Genomic DNA, 19,258 nt, shown 5'->3' with positions numbered 1-19,258 from the left:
CGCAGCGCACCGCTCACGGAGTGCAACACGCGCGCGCGCACGCGGATTAACGAGGGCACGGACAATAATTAAGTTGTGCCGCGGTGATTAATTGCGCCGTCTCCGGTCGACCCGTTCCGTCGTTCGTAAGGCAGGCCGCGCGACGAATACCGCGCGCGACGCAATGCGTCTCGTGTACGCGAGCGCGTTTCAGCAACACGACACAAATCGGGGAAATTGAACGTCGTCATGAACGCGGAACGCGAGGAAGGTCACCGTTGCAGCGACGAGCGGTCATTTTTCCAGCGATTATGCGGCAAATGTGCCGCGGATATTGCGCCTAACGGCCGCGTTACGCGATAGTAACGATCGGTACAGCCGCGACCGCTTTTACGCACTTTGCGCGAATTAGTATCGAGCTGATATTTATGACGGCGATACCTCGCAGCGCGAACTTCGCGGCCGCTCGTTATTTCGCTTTATTATCGGCTATTTATTAAAAGCGTCTCAATAAGCTGGCTATCGGCCGCACGTTAGAATGTGTACTCGCCGCAAGAACAAATTGCAATAATATCGGCATACGTTGAGTTATTAATTGAAGGAAATTGACGAATAATCGCGCGGAATACGGTGCGGGATGTGATGATAAATACAATTTGCGTTGTGTGCTATTACATTAAGTTAAAATAAGCGAGGTTTTCTACTATTTTGCAAATAGTCAGTGTATACGTATAGTATACGGTACTATTGATGCCTGCACATTCCTTAGATCGAAATATAGACGGTTTTGGATCTTATGCATATACGAATAAGATTGAAACCATTACAGTGAAGAAAAGTCATTATAACTAGAGCTACTTATGCGATTTTCAACCTCAAATGATCAATCTCAAGTGTAAGGCTTGCCTAAAAGTATAACTTTTGTCTAAAGGAATATCCGGGTATCCATGGCGCCATGTGTATAAAGGATTGCATATGTGCGCAAAGGATAGCTATTCCCTAGCTGTGTGTAATTTCCTAATTGAGAGTTACTAAAAATTTTCGATCTAACGCATTTGTTTCTAGCTAGTCAAGGATCGTGACTATTGATTTATTCGAAGAAACTACGACAATGTCAAACAGCTGTGACACTAGGGCAGCTTGATGTTTTGCTTTGTTTAGTTTTGTTGATTTATAATTGCGACTTTCCGTTCACGAGTTACGCGTAAACGTGATGTTATTAGTGGTAACGTAATCATAAAATATGGATAACGATAAAAGTAAATGCTCGCATTATCTTACAGCTCGTGAAAAGATATAATTTAAAGGTAAGTAATATTCTTCGCATTCGCGAGGTGGCATAACCTGTTTGAGAAATATAATAAATATACTTTTACGTGTGACTGGATATTATTTATCCGTACGTAATTTATCTGTATTATTTATCGTGTTGTAATTAAATATTAAATGTAGATTAATTGGACTCATCGTTGCCGTTCCTTCGAATAATCAATAGTCACGACTCTTGACTATCTAGAGACGAATGTGTTAGGTCGAAAATTTTTAATAACTTTTGATTAGGACACACATAGATAGGGAATGGCTAGACATATATGCAATCTTCTGTACACACAGAAAAGGACTGCATTCAAGTAAATGTCACTGGTTTCAAGTGTCTCATAAGCTTATATATCTGCTAAAATCTATCATAAGTTCATCACGTGCGTCAAATTTATTCAAAATACATTCTGAATCCTAGCGAGCTTAATATTTTAGCTAAGAATATTAAATTCAAACAAATATTTTAGGTTTGCTTACAGCATAAAGCTGAAATAACTTTTTCTGAGACGAAATTTTATGATGTTCTCGAAAAGAGAATAAAGTTTCTTTTTAAGTATACAGTAATGGGCTTTCCTCTACATAATTTATGAGATGAGTAGATTTAAAAACTATTATCAAGAAAATATTTTCTTGGTAGTTAGTGAAAATAACCTTTACTTCAAAGAAGGAAAATAAATCGCTTCTCTTAGTAGTAGAATGATATTTTTCTCTGTGTACATTTTTCAATTATTAATTAAAGAGAAAATCGGCAAATAATTATACGCGATCGTTCGCCAATGTTCGTTAATTAATAATTTATAATTTTACGTGGTTGTTCGCAAAATGGTAGGAGAATTTTTTATTTAGTTTGACCCAATCTATCGAGAGCTTTGTCTCATTTTATGTCTCATTTTATGTCATTTTATGTCTTTTCTTTATGTCTCATTTTCAAACACTATATATCCAATGTATTTAGAATACAAGAGTTATCGCGCGCGGAACATGGGATTATTAATCGAGCGAACTTCAGCAGCGCTGAAAGAAAAGGAAAAATTCCAATGATTCAGAGCCGATTCATCGCGTCTCATCCGCGGAAATCGAGCGGCCGAGCGCCCGGACGATTTGTCAGCCGGCAGGTAAATTCCTTAATGACCCTATTGATCTCATTCGATCGCGAGGATAAACCACCGGCGCGCCGCATTAACCGCATCCGCGGGAACCTTGGGCGCGGCTTATTTAATCAAAGCTATCTCGCGCTCGCCGTAAAAGCGAGACCAGCTGTTGTGGCGGGTCGGCGGTACAGAGTTTCGTGGCGCACAGTGCAACGTTTGTGCGAAATCGGACGCCGGGTGTATTACACCTCGGATTTTCGAGAATACACCATTGTCCGAGAACCATCCCGATTAGCCGTGCGCGCGCGTATGAGATGCCGTATCTCCTCGAATAATTCGCCCATGAGAGAGAAAGAGAGAGAGATAGAGAGAGAGAAAGAGAGTCGAGCTATGTCGGGTCTGAAACTTCGTGGGCCCGACGAGAACGTGTCTAATTACGTGCTCCGATCTCTGCGAAGCGATGTCGCGGCAGTTGGCAGAAGTTCATGCGCTTATATCTCCCGAATCTGAAACTCCATTCACGGGGGTTTTAAACTCCCTTTCTCTCTCTCTCTCTCTCTCTCTGTCTCTCTTTCCTTCGCTTTTTCGTTTCTTTATTGTGCTATTGCATTTCTGCGATTGCATTTCTGCGATTTGGACGTACAAGCAACTCGATTCTTTTCGGAGCTTCATACTTTATCTTACACTCTTAACCATATATCGCGTAGTATCTCCCAAATTCGAGGCACTACTCTCTAAATGAAAACGAGTTACTCGCCGATAGGAAGTATTAACTTTTTTTTTTATATAAATAACGTAAATTTTAAGTAACTTTAATTTACAATATCAAAATATTATCTATTGTTATTCTATATGTGGAACAATCGTAGAGCTTCCAATATTGCGCGCACTGTCGATTTGTTACACTGACTTCGATATGTTACTAGTATTGTACGATCTCTGATTCTGGCGCTCCACCTGATATGATTTACTGTAAACTCTAAAGGTGTTTGAGAACCCCAGGGTGATAATAAACTACTCTACTCTATTCCTTCTCGGGTTCCCTAACGTCTCCCGTGAAATTTACGACGTTACACGGAATCATGATTTTTCCAGTAATTCTCTCCAGTAATTTTCGGAAGGGTTAAGGTGTACACGCAAAATCACTCGCACAGAATAAATTGATTACGACGAAATGATGGAACATCTTTTCCCCTACCGGCCCAAGTTCAAGGTTTTGCGTCGGTCGTAAGAATTAAAGTACCCCGGGGAACACTTCGGCTGGGAATTCGAGAGCTAACGGCCACGAGGATAGTCGCGTTTCGCAGAAGGAACCTTCGACGGCTCGCATAATTTACCGGTCGCTCGCGAGAAACCGCGCGTTTTGCAGACAAGGCAGACTCGTCCTCGGCGCGCAAGGCGAGGTATTTGCTCAGCACAGCGGCACTTACACGGAATTTTGGATAAAGGTCAGCGCGAGTCCATCGAAAGCGGTGTCAAATTTCGATGTCGTAAAAATCGCCGATTAGATCGTGAAGCCGGGAGCCGCGACGATGACGATACGAGACGGCGATTACGAGAAACTCGTCCTAAGGAGACGCGCGCTCTCTTCGGAGCGTCCCGCTGCGTAGTTCGGTTATATTTCCGCGGGTATATATCGTGACGACTTTAATGAATTCGATAAGTAGGTATATGCTAATGGGGGCAGAGCTGGGAGAAGGCAGACGTGGAAGAGAGGGGAGGAGGACCATTCTTGCGGGAGCGCCGATGGCCTGCGCGTAAGATGGACCCGATGAGTGAGTCATCTGGAGGAACTGGTTTCTACCGTAATACCCAGGTATCGCCGATAAAGAATCATTCCGACGCCTAATAACTTTGGCTCCTGCACCTCCGCGATTCGCCCGTGACAACCCGTGGAACCGTGAAACCGGTATCGAAACCTGCGCTCGCATCCTCGGCTCTCCGTATGAGAAAGCGGAGGCACGAACCCTTTCCCGTTGTCGCGAATGACACGATATTCGTGCTCTCGTTTTACGCGAATTGGGATGGGGAGTATCCGAATCTCGCCTGTATTCCTTCTTTTCGTACACTTCGAGGAAAAGACATGGCAATTATGTAGATAACAACTATACGAGCTTAGTGTATGTAGAATTGTAATATGTACAGTTTAATTCTTTACAAGTTTGTGATTGATATTTTAACTACCTCACATAATGTTCTATTGTTTTACACTGAACACTTGACCATAATGTGTAGAGCAGTTTAACGAATCGGTTTTTCGTATAAATTCTTTTCAATTTTATTGTGTTTTTAGCAGTCCAGGAATAAACTGCCTGTAAAGTCTGTCTTGCTAAGAAACATGGTAATTTTCGTTAAAAACATAGCAAGTGTTTTCATAGCGCGTTTCCCTTTAATATATGTAGCATAAATGAAATGGAAGGATATACACAGAAAAATATCTTTTTATTGGTACAAAGGAAAGCAATTACTCAGGTTGCTTTCCTTCTCTTAAGTAATGATTGTCTTCAATATAGAATATCTTCTTGATAATAGTTTTAGAGTATAGTTATCACAAATTTGAGAAAAAATATATTATATATATTATGTACTCAAAAAAAGAATTCTCTTTACAAGAATATTGTAAAACTTTATCAAAGAAAATTCTGTTTGACTCTGTTTAGTAAGTAAACCGAATTTTTATTTCAATGTAATATTCTTGATCGAAATGCTAAACTTACTAGGATCCAGGATGTATTTAAAATAAATTTGATGCTTATGATGAGCACATGATAAGTTTTTGGATATATAAACTTATAAAATACGTGAAGCAAATAACATTCACAGTGTGTATTTTTCTGTGTGCAATGAATTACTGCAGAATATCGATTTATTGCTCGGTTACAAAATCTTTTAGTGACTTTTAATTATAAAATTCCCCCTGTACTTTGCAGTTATTACGACTAAAGTTTTAGTTCGAATAATATAGTACAGTTAGTACTATAAAGTTGTTATAACTATATATAATTGTTATCAGCATATCTTTTTCTGAATATAGATTCACAGCGATCTCGACATCATATTCAAAGATGAATCGTTGTGTCAGTTTAGTTGTCATTCTACGCTCACGTGATGTTACAAATGAGATTACATTAGCAGTAAAGAAACAAAGGATATGTTAGATTGTGCTCCGCTTTCACCTGCAAGCCTGAATTTTGGATTCTTCGCGTCGGGAGAATCGAAAACAAGACGCGCGTGCGTCGATCATCCTTATTGATCGCGGCCGTCGAAGGACCGACCGAAGACGAATGTTTCATCGATTAGATCGTAGCAACGTCAGTCTCTTTGCGCGCATGTGAAGTAAGCCGACGACACTGACGAAGTGTGGGACATACACGATACATACACAACAAGCGGGCGGGTACTAGTATACTCGCGACGATAAATTACGTTATGTCAGACGTACGAAACGCGGGCGCGCGCAGCATCGGCCTTGCGATCGGCTCTGAATTATCGCGTCGATCTGCAATACGGGATTTCCATATGCGCGCGGATCCCCATAAATTCCGCGAGAGGGTCGATCTTTCGGCCACCTCTAAATCTGTCAGACTTTCTATGCGCGCCGAGAGACGGACGGTTTCTTCCCGGGAATCGAGAAGCCGCACGAATAATCGAATACCGGTTAATATCAGGCCCCTCGTTTCGTTTTACATCTCAATCGATCAGCCGCGTCGCACAGCAGTTACGCGGTGACTTATCGTGAGGAAGAAGAGAAGGAAGAAGAACAAGAAGAAGAAGAAAAAAGACACCAATTAATTTCCCTCTCCTCGAAACAAGTTCTGCATTTCTGCGGGCGGCGTGGAATACATTTTGAGATGTACGAGATTCCTCTTCTTTCTTTTGCGCGTTCGTTATTAAGAGAAAGAGAGAGAAAAAGATAAAGAGGGAAGGAAAGAGCAAGAGAGAGAGAGAGAGAGAGAGAGAGAGAGAGAGAGAGAGAGAGAGAGAAATCAAGTTAACACGGTACACCAGCCGCTACGGCGAGAAGCTGCACTCTCGTCACTCCGCTCTCCGGCTCGTGTACAAACGTGACCGCCGGGAGGTTAACTGTCGGCAGGTAACACAGCGGCCGATTAATAACTCCCTACATAAGTCTCATATAATTACGTTAACCCGGGACAGCGCGCATCATCAATTATACGCAATTAGACGAGCCGTGGTAGTGATGGTGGTGGCATAGTGCGCCGCACGTACGTGCATACGGCGTAGGAACGGCCTCGATCCGCGTGTGCATCGGCGTTTACAGTAGTAGGTGCAGCCTGTATGGGAGGTCCGCGAGTATCTCCATCCGCGACGTCCCCACCTGCAGTTAACCCCGACTTGCTCGAGGCGCGCGCCCATTGGTCGCTCCGCCATTTTTCCGACTTTAATGATAATGGGATAATGATGATTACACCGTTCAACTACCTGCACTAGACTGCATCTCTCTCTCTCTTTCTCTCTCTCTCTCTCTTTTTCCCTTGCACGCACGCGTTCCCTCCCGTCACTCTGTGTGTCTCTCTCTCTCCTCCTCCACGTCCTGTTCATCTACCTATCTAGCCGCCTCTCGGCGATCGGCGTCCAACGTGGAAAGCGGATAGATCGATCCGTGCGCCTTGTCAAGGCGACTCGAAGCCTTCGCGCCCCGTCTCGAAGCAACGTGAGAGATTGCTTTGAAACGCAATGAGACAAAAACGTCCGCCGCGTTCGCGGCGTTAGTTGTCCAGAGCGCGATTGATGACTGCGTGTTTCTCCTGTCTTCTTCTCCTCTCTTTTCTTTAATTTAACGAGGTAATCGGGCCGGTTACCTCCGAAACGAGGTAAACGTACCACTTGCCACCACCGCGCGCCACTATCCTCGGCCTAATGACTCGCGCGCAACGTTGCAGGGGAATGCAACAACGAAACGTTGCGTACAATGTGCAATAACGCATTCGTTCACCTTGACGACTTTGTACCACGGGGGCGACATGTCGTCGCCGAAGCGCGGATACGCATATCGCTTCGGAGTTTCCCGAACGAACGTCGGAATGTCAAAGATATATTCAGGTGTCGCGGGTAGTAATAGGCCGTTGGATGAAGGATGCTTCCTCGCGGCTGTATATCAAACGGATGCCATTGCACCGGCGCAATGGCCGCAATGGCCGACCAACAGGCTGATTACTGTTTAATATTAATGTAGAGATGAAATTAGCCGATAAATGGTGTAAATCGAGCCGCCAGCCTCTCTCACTATCGCCACCGGAGTAGGAAACCATCCACTGCGTATCGGCCGGCCCGCGCGTTCCAATTGCGTTCACGTGGAACATCGGCGGTTGCATACGGACGTTTCACGCGGCCGAGCAAGGCTTTAGAGCGATCATGAGAAAACCATTAACCGCAGAAACTATTAGGCGCAGGCTGCCGAGAGCAGTAACACGCCAATGATGTACACCTACGTTTCCGACCGTAATCTCGCGAGATTTCAAGGATTGCGCAAAACGAGTATGGAAACGTTTGAGCCTGTCCAATAAAGTCGCTGCCTCCGGGAACCTCACAGTTTAACGAGTTAATAACTCGCATCTAACGTCGGGAATAAATATGCGCTCCATTCGCTCTTAATTTATTCGACTTTCGCAATGACCAATCGCGCCGTCAAACAGGGTTGCTCGCAAAGTCGCCGTCCAGTCCACCCTTCTCATTTTTCCGCACATACCTGAAGTCAGAATTTTAGTCCAATTTTCAACCTGAACATTCTAATTTTCTGCATATTCTGAAGGATCAGTATATGTTTAACTTTTTCAGTGATGATTTTAAATGATTGCGCGATATCCTTAAGAATCTTTTTTTAAACGTCTAGATTTCTTTGCTTTTTATATATATTGCTGCTTTCTTTGAAAATTTTTTAAAAATAGAATACAAAATAAAATTTGTATTTGTTGTTATGAGTTACAAAATATAACAGTTTAAGTAAATTAAAAGGAATTTAATATTTGTGAAATACATTATTATTATTATGTAATGTTTTATTACTAAACTTAACTTTTCCGGACATATCATTAAAGAGTTAATCAATATAGCAAAGTTCTATTTAGCGCCTCTGAATAGTAAAAAATGCACTTGAAAATTCTAAAAAGGATTTCTCAATAAGACTATTGGTTTAATAGATTTCAGAAAAGTTGATAGGCTTCAAAATATAAAAATAGGCGACAGATAGGATATTCAAGTCAAAAGAAAGATCAAATTTTCGACTTGAATATAGATAACTTTCCTTCTCGATTAGTATCGAGTCGAGTCGCGCTTCCCCGAGTCGAAATTTTGCTCCTACTTTCAACTTCAATATTCCATTAACGCCTATTTTGATATTCTGTATCAATCTTTTTCGATTCCGTTTAATCTACCAACTTTGCTGAGAGGTCCCTTTTCAAGTCTAAAGTAGGGTTAAAATTTTGACTCAGATTCCCGAGTCGAAATTTGGATCCTTTCAGCCTTACTATTCTATTCAACACCTGTTTTGATACTCTGGAATCTACATCAACCTCTTTTGATTCTATTTAACTTATCCGAGTCGAAATTTTGATCTTACTTTCAGCCTCACTACTCCATTCAATACGTATTTTGATATATTCTGAAGCTTATAATATAATCTAATTTTCCGCACATAAAGGTCGACTGGACGACTGGACGATGTACGATCGGCGAAGGAGAAAATAATGGAAATTTTGGACACACGGCAAAGTAACAGAGTAACCATGATGCTAGACGTCTATAATACAATCTATTTTTATATTTTGATGCTAAAGAAAGTGAAAAGGGAAGTTTTGGACATCATCAGAGTCTCAGAAGTAGGAGTAAATTGTATCTTTAGAATTAAACTTAATTTGCTAACTTAGCTACTATTGCGTTGCAGCACTTAACATAGGGCCAAAATTTCGACTCGGGTTATCTCGTTATTTCTCACATTTTTTCGCATAAAGCCGAAGGCCTCGATTATTTTCCGTTCCTCGAGGAACGGATTATTTCGCTTCTAACGAGGAGGACATTGAAAACCCGAGACCAGGCGTCTTCTGCGAACGATACTCGACATGCAGACACTGCCCATAACGACACTGTCAGAGACGGTGCTTATATGAAGACATATCGCCGCAGTTGAACCGCGTCTGCGTTCCTGGCTCTTTTCTTTCTATTCCCCATGTGGCCACAGATCAACTACAATTATTCCATTAAGTGTTAGATCACCGGCAATAATAGAACGAATAGAAACGAGCGATCGATAAGCTGTCGGTTGCGGTGATGCCGGCGGCTCGTCGTGTCGTCAACCATCGCCAGCTGAAAGCGCCAAAGCGACCTTGCGAGTAGATTTCCCCACGGGGACAAGCGAAAAATCGAAGCCTTCTCGTAGCGCGACATGCAATTGTCGCGAACAGATCCGGCCCACGGCTGCGATCGGCCATTGTCACTTTATAGCTCTAAATCCGCCGGCTTAGCGGTCATATCTGTTCTCGCGCGTCTCGTAATTTACGCGAAGAGGCTTAAACCATCCGGACGGCTTCGCCCAGTAGACGCGCGATCTTACTTCGGCCCCGAGAATTTGTCCACTCCCGAAACAGAGTTACGGAGAGCTGTTACAATGAGCGATTAGGCGTGTCGAAGAAACAACCGGTGCTCGTATTCAGTCATCTGTCTCGCCGCTCGGATCGCGGCGCTTAACGAGGGCGTTAATCGAACGCAACGGCGGCACCTTTCTAAAGCGCGCGCGCTTTATCAGAGCAAATTACTGCTCCAGCGTTACGCTATGTAAAGGCATCACATATCAAATGTGAATATTCACTGTTATCTCAGTGATAATACACTGATTGAGAAAGTAAATTACGTTTAACTAAGATATTATATTTTTATATTTCTTTTCAATAACAATTAGAAAAAAATTGTCAGCCTTAGTAGCTAATCTAAGTCACGTTTATCTTGTGAAGAAAGATTATGAAGAAATAATTTTGTACACATATAAGCTATCTCTCAGGTCATTTGTTAAACAATACTATGTCTTGATAATTATGAAGAAATGAGTATATTCACCACAGTAAACAGTTCATTACTTTCCTTAACGTTTTCATTTTCAAGGAATTCATAATTTTAAAAGTTATTAAATATATTAATTGTTACAATATTAATTGTGATCACTCATTTCACTGCACATATAACCTCACTAGCTTGGCTCCAAATTTTAAACTAAAATGTGTATCCTGTGATGATATGTGATTGGTTGTTCAGAAAACGTAAGAATTTAATACTTACAGTATTCTTTCGGCGTTATATTTTATGTTTTACGGAAGGGGAGGGGTTACGAACAGCCGAATACTCGATTGGGATTGGTTGATTTCCTTAAACTTACGTCTTTACGGAATTTTATGTGTGATGCCTTAACCACCATCGTGTTTCGCTCCCATATTATCGCGAAGGGGTCAGCCGCTTTTCAACTTCCCTACCACATGATAGACGCCTAAACGCTTCGGATAAGATTTCACTACTTGGTGCACGCGCGCGAGCCGAACGAGCGTTTAGCTTTTACGAGTCTGCCCACTTACGTGTAATATAATAACGTTACGCTTTATTGCCCGGATGAAATCGCCAACGATAAACACTCAATAAATATGACATATTACTCGGTGACAAATCCTGCTGAATGAAAAGCTGCGCGGCAAAGATGGCGTCGAGTCAAACGCGACAATAGCAAAAGTGCAGTTCGCGCTTTCCTATGCGTGTATCAAAGTTCACGTGGAAATTCTGTCTCTTGTTTATTTCAAGCACTCCGTGCATTACAGATTATTAAAAGAGTGGGAATTAATATTAATTTCGAATATTACGCGAATATTATAATTTTTTCTTATATAAATGTTTTCAATTTTACTGTTTTCAGTAGTGCAGGGATAAATTGTCAGTAAGGTCTATCTTGCTAAGAAACAGAAATAAATGGATATACTAGGAACATGTTTTTTTATAACAACACATTCCATTTCCTAAAACATAAATAGCAAATATGAAATAAAAAACTAAAAATAATTTATAGCAGAATGTTGATATATTCCTCGGTTACAAAATTCTGTATAGTAATCTTTACTATAAGATTTTCTCCGCGTGCAAAACGACGTCTGTATCATAATCAGACTAAATTTTTAAAGAACTAAATTTTTTTATATTCTGCGACACAAATATATGTGTATACACAAATATTATTTCTTCTAATAATGAAATAAATTATTTTCCTATCATATACTCTCTCCTTTATGCTTTCAGGTGTATATACACTGCAGGAACACTTACACGATCACGAGATCGTAATACCGCGCAAGGTGAATCATCAGGGTGATTTGATCTCGCATAATGTAACGCATCATCATCACGAGGATGGGCCAATCGTTCATTATCGAGTGGCGGTGGCCGGTAACGAGTACCACATCGAACTGACAGCGGCCGACAACTTCATCGGCCGCGCGATGGTCGTGGAAAGGCGAAAGCGGGACCTGCACGTTCGCAGCCCGGCGAAAAGTCACGGCAGCAAATGTCATTATCGGGGATTCATTAAGGGCCATCGGAATTCCCGCGTCGCCCTGTCCGCCTGCGACGGTTTGGTGAGTTACACTTTCGATTTTCCGATAGGTCGCGCTTACACAAGTCGATATCCGCGTCACGTTCAATCGCTGAAAATCTGAAAATTTGCGAGAGAGCGTGCCACTTTACACGGTCGTATATATCTGTATTATTAATTCGATACAAAAGGACAACGAGATAAATTCGCAATTGAAAATATATCGCTCTCTATATTTTCTTTAATTAAAACAATGAAAACTCGATCGTGGCTAACAACGGGCCATTACGTCTGAATCGATCGCGCGGCTGTCATTTTTACGCGACGATCTGACGCGGCGCGGCGCGTCGGGAACTAAACAGAGAAACGCGAGCAGAGTTCGAAGCGATATAACATGGCAAACGCGACACGATTGAATCGTCAGCTGCAATTTGCAGACGACAGACGACTCGCCTGTTGCTGCCGACGATCTAATGCACCCGCGCATACGCCGAATGCACGAAGAGCGCAACGAGAGATAAAATCAACGCTGTCGACGCGTCTGTCGATGCGCTAGTACGTCCGTACGTAAGGACGAGGATCGAGAGGGTCCTGCCCGTTAAATTATGAACTGTCGGGCACGCATGCCGCAATCGGGACCGTATATCTGCTCGGTTATGCTCGTGTCGTGGATCGGACATAAAGTTTCATTCAGCGCGACGAAATCCCTCTTGTCTCCGACAGAGAGAAAGAGAAATGGAGGAGAGAGGGAGGAGAGACAGAGAGAGAAAGAGAGAGAGAGAGACCCTCATGCGTTCACGGGATGGTAAGTGGGTGACAGCAGATATATCAAGCGAAACGCCAGTCCGCGTTATCGTGCTCGCGTGAACCACCACGAGAGCATTCGACGCGTATCACCCTTACGGCATACGGAACACGCTTTGGCTCGTTAGGTCTTTTCACTACGAAGTCTACACTGATTTTAAATCAATCATATCGCACTCGCACGCTTGTCTTGCACGACGACGAACGGAGCTCTATTCTATGAACCGCACATACCACGAACTGCAGGACAATACAGGAGAGAAATCGGCAACAAAATGCCCTCATGTGCCGCAGGCTTTGGCGTTGATGACAAGACTGTCGTTCTTCCTTATCTGTCGTACGCGCGCGCGAAAGATCAGACGCGATTATTCATTAACCATGAGGATTAATTAATGGGTTCGGCCGGCGACTCACGGTCAACAGCTCGAGCGCGGCTCCAGCGAAATCGGGTCGAATAGTCTGGCCGTGATGGCGTGCGAGAGCCAATTTTTCAAGGGTGATTTATCGCGTATCTGAAATGCACTCCTTTCGTCAGTGTCGCGACGAGGTGAGCCGGAACTGTCGGAATGAAAATTCAGTCGGAGACAAGAGCCGCGCGCGCTCAGCGATTCTGTTTTCAAAAATTGTTTGCCGACGCTGCCATTTGCGTTATTGGCCGTGCGATTTTTGGGGAACAATGGATCACCCGGTGAAAAGCGAGACGCGTCGTTACGCAAATGACGAATCGCGGATTCTCTCGCGATAGAGATCCACATCATAACCACTTACCACTTCATAATCTTACATTTGAAAGAGATATAATCTCATCTTTAGCGAGATCCTCTTATGTTATAGTCTCGAGGATTCTTCTAAAACCAAAAGGAAAATATTCCAGCTAAAGAAAAAGAGATCTATAGTTACAAAGTGCCACTTCCCGTAATTCCATATGCCAAATGAAAACTTTTACTGAAAAAGCATCTTTCTTTTAATGAGGATGAATAATATCGTGCATAGGATATTTTCCTTTTGGTTTTAAAAACATTCTCGAGGTCATACATAAGGTGAGTCATTTAATTGAATTCTAAAATATCTATTGGTTTCTATTTCTTAGGAGAAAATATATAAGAAATAAATTGTTAGAAGAAATGAATATTGATAATATATAATAAGAGATAATATATAATCAAGTAGCTTTGTTTTAAAAACACAATTTATATTTTACATACATAAAAAAAAATTATTTTTAGAGCTAAAATATTTGGTACGTTCAATTTTTTTTTTTTTTAGGCAATATTACATTTTTTATTTGTGTCAAATAGGATGTATTAATGAGAAAGCAGAATATACAAGCGATAATTAAATTATTTGGTTACCAAACATTTGGTTAACCTTATTTTAATCAAATTTTGTTTCGATGTACTAAATTTTCGTTTCGACAAAAAATCTTTTTTTTTCGGTACATTTTCTTCTAATATAAAAAACAAAAAAATTTTTTTAGAATTCAGAAAACAAAAATTGTTTTAAAAGTGTTTTAAAATACAAAAAAATATTCTAGAACTGTTTTAGAAAATTGTTTTAGGGAATGTTAGGTAACTCACCTTGCATAAGAATATTCTGCTAAGGATGAGATTATATTCATGTGGCTATAAGTTATCAATTTAAATGAAGAAAAATTACAAGCGTGAAATTTCTTCGTCGCAACACGTTAGCAAATTTTCACTTTATTCGCGATTTTTCGTATTCGCTCGTCGACACTATTTCCGAAGGAGGGAACATACGCTCGCCGCGTAAATGCTTGCGCACACTTCTGAGACACTTGAGAAAAAAGCGGGCGCGGCAGGTCGACTGCAATGAAGATTATGCCGCTGAAAGTTGAAAATTTTCCGGGAGCTCTCGCGGCATAAAGCAACACACGATCTCTCGTCGGACGGCCGCGCCGCGGCCCTTTTATCATCATTCGCCGGCTGGAATTTATGAGTATTAGTCTACGCGCCGTAACTGCAAACCGCCGCGGCGGCCGCGAGCCGCAAGAAGAAGAGGAGAAACCGCTCTCTCCGTGCGAGTTTCCTGTGCGCGAGAACGTAAAATCGCGGTAACGGCGTAAAGGGCGGACCGGAGGAATGCGAAGGCACCGGGAAAAGAAGCGTCGGCACAATGGTGGTGCGGGCGAGCGAGCGAACGGCGTAGGGGCTTGCGAGCATGCATCAGCGCAATTTGCTCGCAGCTTCCAGATAATGATTTAATTTGCCACGGCTTGGCAGATTTATGACGGCGCACCTAGTCGTTGTCCACGTACGCGCGCACACGCGTGCGTCGCGGGTGCCTACACGTGCGCACAAGCTGCGCACACACGACACACGCGCTCACGACGCGGCCCCAACGACCCGTACCGGGTGTCCCATCGGCCCGGACTTCGCCTTATGGACGCTCGGTTCTCACGCAATACCGTGTAATAGCTCAATTTTCTCCGCGGGAATCTCGCGAAACTGCATATCGGACGCGGGGTAATCGACTCTCACCGGGCGCGCACATTGTAGAAACACAAAATTTCGCGAAAATGCGGCGCTCCGCGTACGACGCTGGCCGAGACGAGCTGGGCTCGCGCGGATTCGAGCAGAGATATTTGCGCGCCCTGAATATTACGCTGTAATCCCGCCTGCTCATGCTAAGAGTGTGAGACTGAGAGGGAGTAGGGGATATCGGGTCTAGAAGTCACACGAGTCACAAAGCTTATATCTCATTTATAAATGGAAGAGGATATTTTTCTTTGTAATACTGATTGCTTGTATCATATTAACTGAATGTACGAAATGGCTCATGACAGGAATATCACGATCACTTTTTCTAAATTAGACGCGGCGAGTAAATTCTTTTGATCTCTATTTTTATTCGTGCGTTAGTGCGAATTTCTGATCACAATTTCTCTCTCTTTGGTTGCAAGAAATATTATGGATTTAGCTAATTCTTTTCCTACATTTAATTAACAATTGCTGCAACATAATTTATACTCAAATTAAGTGAGGTTAGTTGGCACGCATTACAAGTCTGTCACGTAGCTATGATAAAAAATTATTTTAGATATGACGTAACTTATGTAAGAGTAATGGAAGCATACAAAGTGACGAGTTATACATGTCACAACAGTAAATTCAACTAATATACTATAGAGAAAAAGAGAGCTCAAAGTTATTTTTACAAAGTTTATGAAAATTATTATTTTCTTGGTTCAGTGATTATTTTTGGTTCAATGTTTATTATATATGTCTACAAAATATCACTAACTTTAATAAAACACTTGAAACCTTACAAAAATAATTTGTCTTTTCCTTTACACGAATGACATCTGACAACTAATCCTAACGTTAGATAGTCATATTTACACGACTTTGCTTACAATTTAATAATTTTCTTATATATAAATATATAAGGATAATATTTTTTTAACCTAAAGGTTGTGCCTACATGAAAATTAAGATTATTAAAATATTTGAGAGAATATTAAAAAATTTACATACATACATCCTTTTTTTTCAAAGTCAGGTGACAACCAGATCCGATCTTCCTTAGTTGAGAAAAATTAATTCGGATTTTCGCTGCTTATAAGACAAATAGAGGGACCGACGGCGACGCAGTAGCCGCTTACAGCAGTCGCGATATCGCGTAGGAGTAAGAGAGGGCGCCTAAGTGCAACGAAAACAAAAATTAACATAAATCTTGGTGCAATCGTAAACGTTCGCGCATTGTCGTCGACTGGCCTGCGGGACAGCTGATTTCGACACGTGGCAACTTGGTGCGCGCAACTCTGTTTACCGACGCTTGTCCTACGTAGCGCATCTACCTCTCGCGGGTGCTACTCGCTTTTATTGGGCCGTAAAATCTCCGCAGGTATACACGAGTAGGCACGCGAGTATGAGCACCTCCACGTATGAGAGAGAGAAGTTGGTTTCGACGCGTAACCGCTATAAAACTTGAGCTACTCGTGCTACTTATGTGCTGGTTTATGCGGAACTTAGGGCCCTATTTAACGGCGGATCTCTCTCGTGTCGGTTACGCCGGCCACAAACCGAGATTAAATATCCTCTAAATTTTCGTAGCGACCGAATCCTCGACTTTAGAGACTTTAGATTCCACGCAATGGCGAATGAACAGCTCCGTGACTCGTCCGCCGCGAATGCATAACTCATCGTGTGTACGAGATCGTTCCTTCACTCCCCTCGACGTTAAATCTCATATTACGAGATATTAATGCAATATTTTATAAATATACTCGTTATACAAGTTCCAGATATAATCTCATCCTTAGCGGAATCCTCTTATACAGGATGAGTCAATAAATCTAACAATGTTGAATATCTTCGAAGCAAAAGTAAAAGTATTCTTAAGAGGATGACCTTAAACTAGAAACCTTAGAAAGAAGGCCTTAGGATCTTCGAAGCTATCTCTGCCAGAAAAGAGCATAATCTCTATAAGAAGCTTTTTTTTCTAAGTAGAATAGCTTCGAAAATCTGAAGATCATCTCTGCTTCGAAGATATTTAAGATCGCGATAGTTAATTCACTCTGCATATAGCCTCAAGAGGATTCTGCTAAGACTAAAAGGAAAATATTCTAACGTTCAAAGAAACAACTTTAATTGCTAGAGTTTGCTCAAAGTACTATTTTTCCTATTATTCTATATCCTAACTGAAAACTCTTATTGGAAGAACATTCTTGTTCCAATGAAGAGAAATAATATATTGTGCCAAGAATATTTTCCTTTTGGTTTTAGAAAAATACTCTTCTATATAAAGACTCCGCTAAGGATAAGATTATATCTGATTGGATGAAGCACATCCTGATGCTGTTATCAGGTCTTTAAGTTTGTGAGTCGACCGCAGGACGCGAGACATATCGATTAGAACGAAATCCCGATCGCAGATAATGTCCCTTGGCGTAATTTAAATATACATAAATCCGTATTCATCATAAATATACGTCGAACCATTTAATTTTCGAATCATTGCTCTGTATATAGGTAATACACTGTTTGCACGGACTTTTCTCTTATTGCCTTCGGTTAAACGCAAAACGTGCAATACACATCGATGCGATTTCGCCAATAATCCTCCTAATCGACGGTGATCCGATTGGTGCGCCGCGTCACATGTTTTACAGATTCTCGCGTATTTACTTACAGTATAAACCGAGCAATCGTACCCACGATATTACAGTTGCTCCGAGCGCGGCCGCGCGGCATGTATATGCACGAGAGAGACCAAATGTAATCGGCGTCGATATGTAATGCTCGGTAATTTCAGGCTTGACTGGTAATGGCCTTATCTCGTGGGCTAATCTGACGGTATAGCTGCTATTCCGATGGCATAACGCTGAGTTAGAATCGAATCTAACGATGATCAGTCGTCTTTGGCGTTGCGAGCACTGATTGTATAGATCGTGGTAGCTCGGAAGACATCGGATCGCATCACGCTCTTTATCTCAAGCAATTTAACTCGAATATATGGCGAATTTCACTGCGGTAATCTATTGAGTTGATCCGTAAAGATCGTGCGGATTTTTAAACAGAATTGAAACGCATTTTATTCTTGTTAAAAATAATTTTAATAATTTGCATTTTGTGATAATTTAAGTTAATTTAAGATAAATATTGATAAATATATAAGATAAGGTAAAAATAATTTAAATTACATGTTATAGATATAAAAAGTCCACGGGCATTGCTCTGGCAACACCGGATAGTTCAAGTTAATAATTTTTACAAATGATTAAAAACGCAAAATTTGTATACAACTAATAATATACTATTGTATTTTCATTTCTCCGTTATCCTACAATTATTAAATTCAAAATACCCCAGATGGTAATTAACTAACTCTCCCCTCGAGATCCGAATAATCATTTTATTACCATTGTAAATGCTTCGTCCGCGTGAGTGGAATTGAAATTTTATTTAAGCTTTTACACAGGGTAAGTTCAAAATTCGCCGTCCGATAGCCTTGCTATCTGCAGGACAATCATTCTCGCAGTATCTCGCCTACTACGTTTCCCTCCCTGTCGCAGAAGGAAAGAGAAAGAGAGAACGTATCGTAATTAATTTTATCTCCCACCATGTCCGGTCTTTTACCACGATCGTGGGCGAACATCGCGCCTGCTTGATAAACTCCGCGAAGTACAGCCCGGTCTCCTGCGAGCTATCGCCCAAATCGTTTTTCGCACGGAAATTTTATCGGGCCACAGCCGAGCTTTCTTTTCGACGACGGACGAGAGCTTCCGGCACGGTCGGACAAACGGGACGAATTTTATCCTCGCGACGCTTCAAGAAGCGGATCCTTTAGCCCGCTTATCTGCGAGCGCACGAACGCTCTATGGGGGCGCGAGCGCGAGCTGGTATCGTCGGTCGAGTATCTCTCTCTTTTTCTCCCTGTCTCCATCTTTCTCCCTCTCCTTCTCTCTCTCTCTCTCTCTCTCTCTCTCTCTCTCTCTCTCTCTCTCTCTCTCTCTCTTTCTTTC

At 41.9% G+C, this 19,258-nt stretch overlaps 1 protein-coding gene across 4 annotated transcripts in view; it reads left to right on the top strand.

Moving 5' to 3' along the window:
- Positions 1-19,258, top strand: part of LOC116851620 (A disintegrin and metalloproteinase with thrombospondin motifs 7-like) — a 79,398-nt gene that overhangs the window by 29,071 nt on the left and 31,069 nt on the right. For all 4 annotated transcript variants that reach the window (XM_032831230.1, XM_032831229.1, XM_032831228.1 and 1 more), the window contains one exon: positions 11,679-12,013. In XM_032831230.1, the coding sequence (XP_032687121.1) occupies positions 11,679-12,013 (335 nt within the window). The remainder of the gene's footprint in view (positions 1-11,678; positions 12,014-19,258) is intronic.

The sequence above is a fragment of the Odontomachus brunneus genome, unplaced genomic scaffold, assembly GCF_010583005.1.
Source record: "Odontomachus brunneus isolate Ranch 3 - 2012 unplaced genomic scaffold, Obru_v1 Obru_scaffold_182, whole genome shotgun sequence".
Taxonomy (NCBI): Eukaryota; Metazoa; Arthropoda; class Insecta; order Hymenoptera; family Formicidae; genus Odontomachus; species Odontomachus brunneus.
Note: the sequence above shows the minus strand (reverse complement) of the source record. Positions and strands in the feature narration are given on the sequence as shown.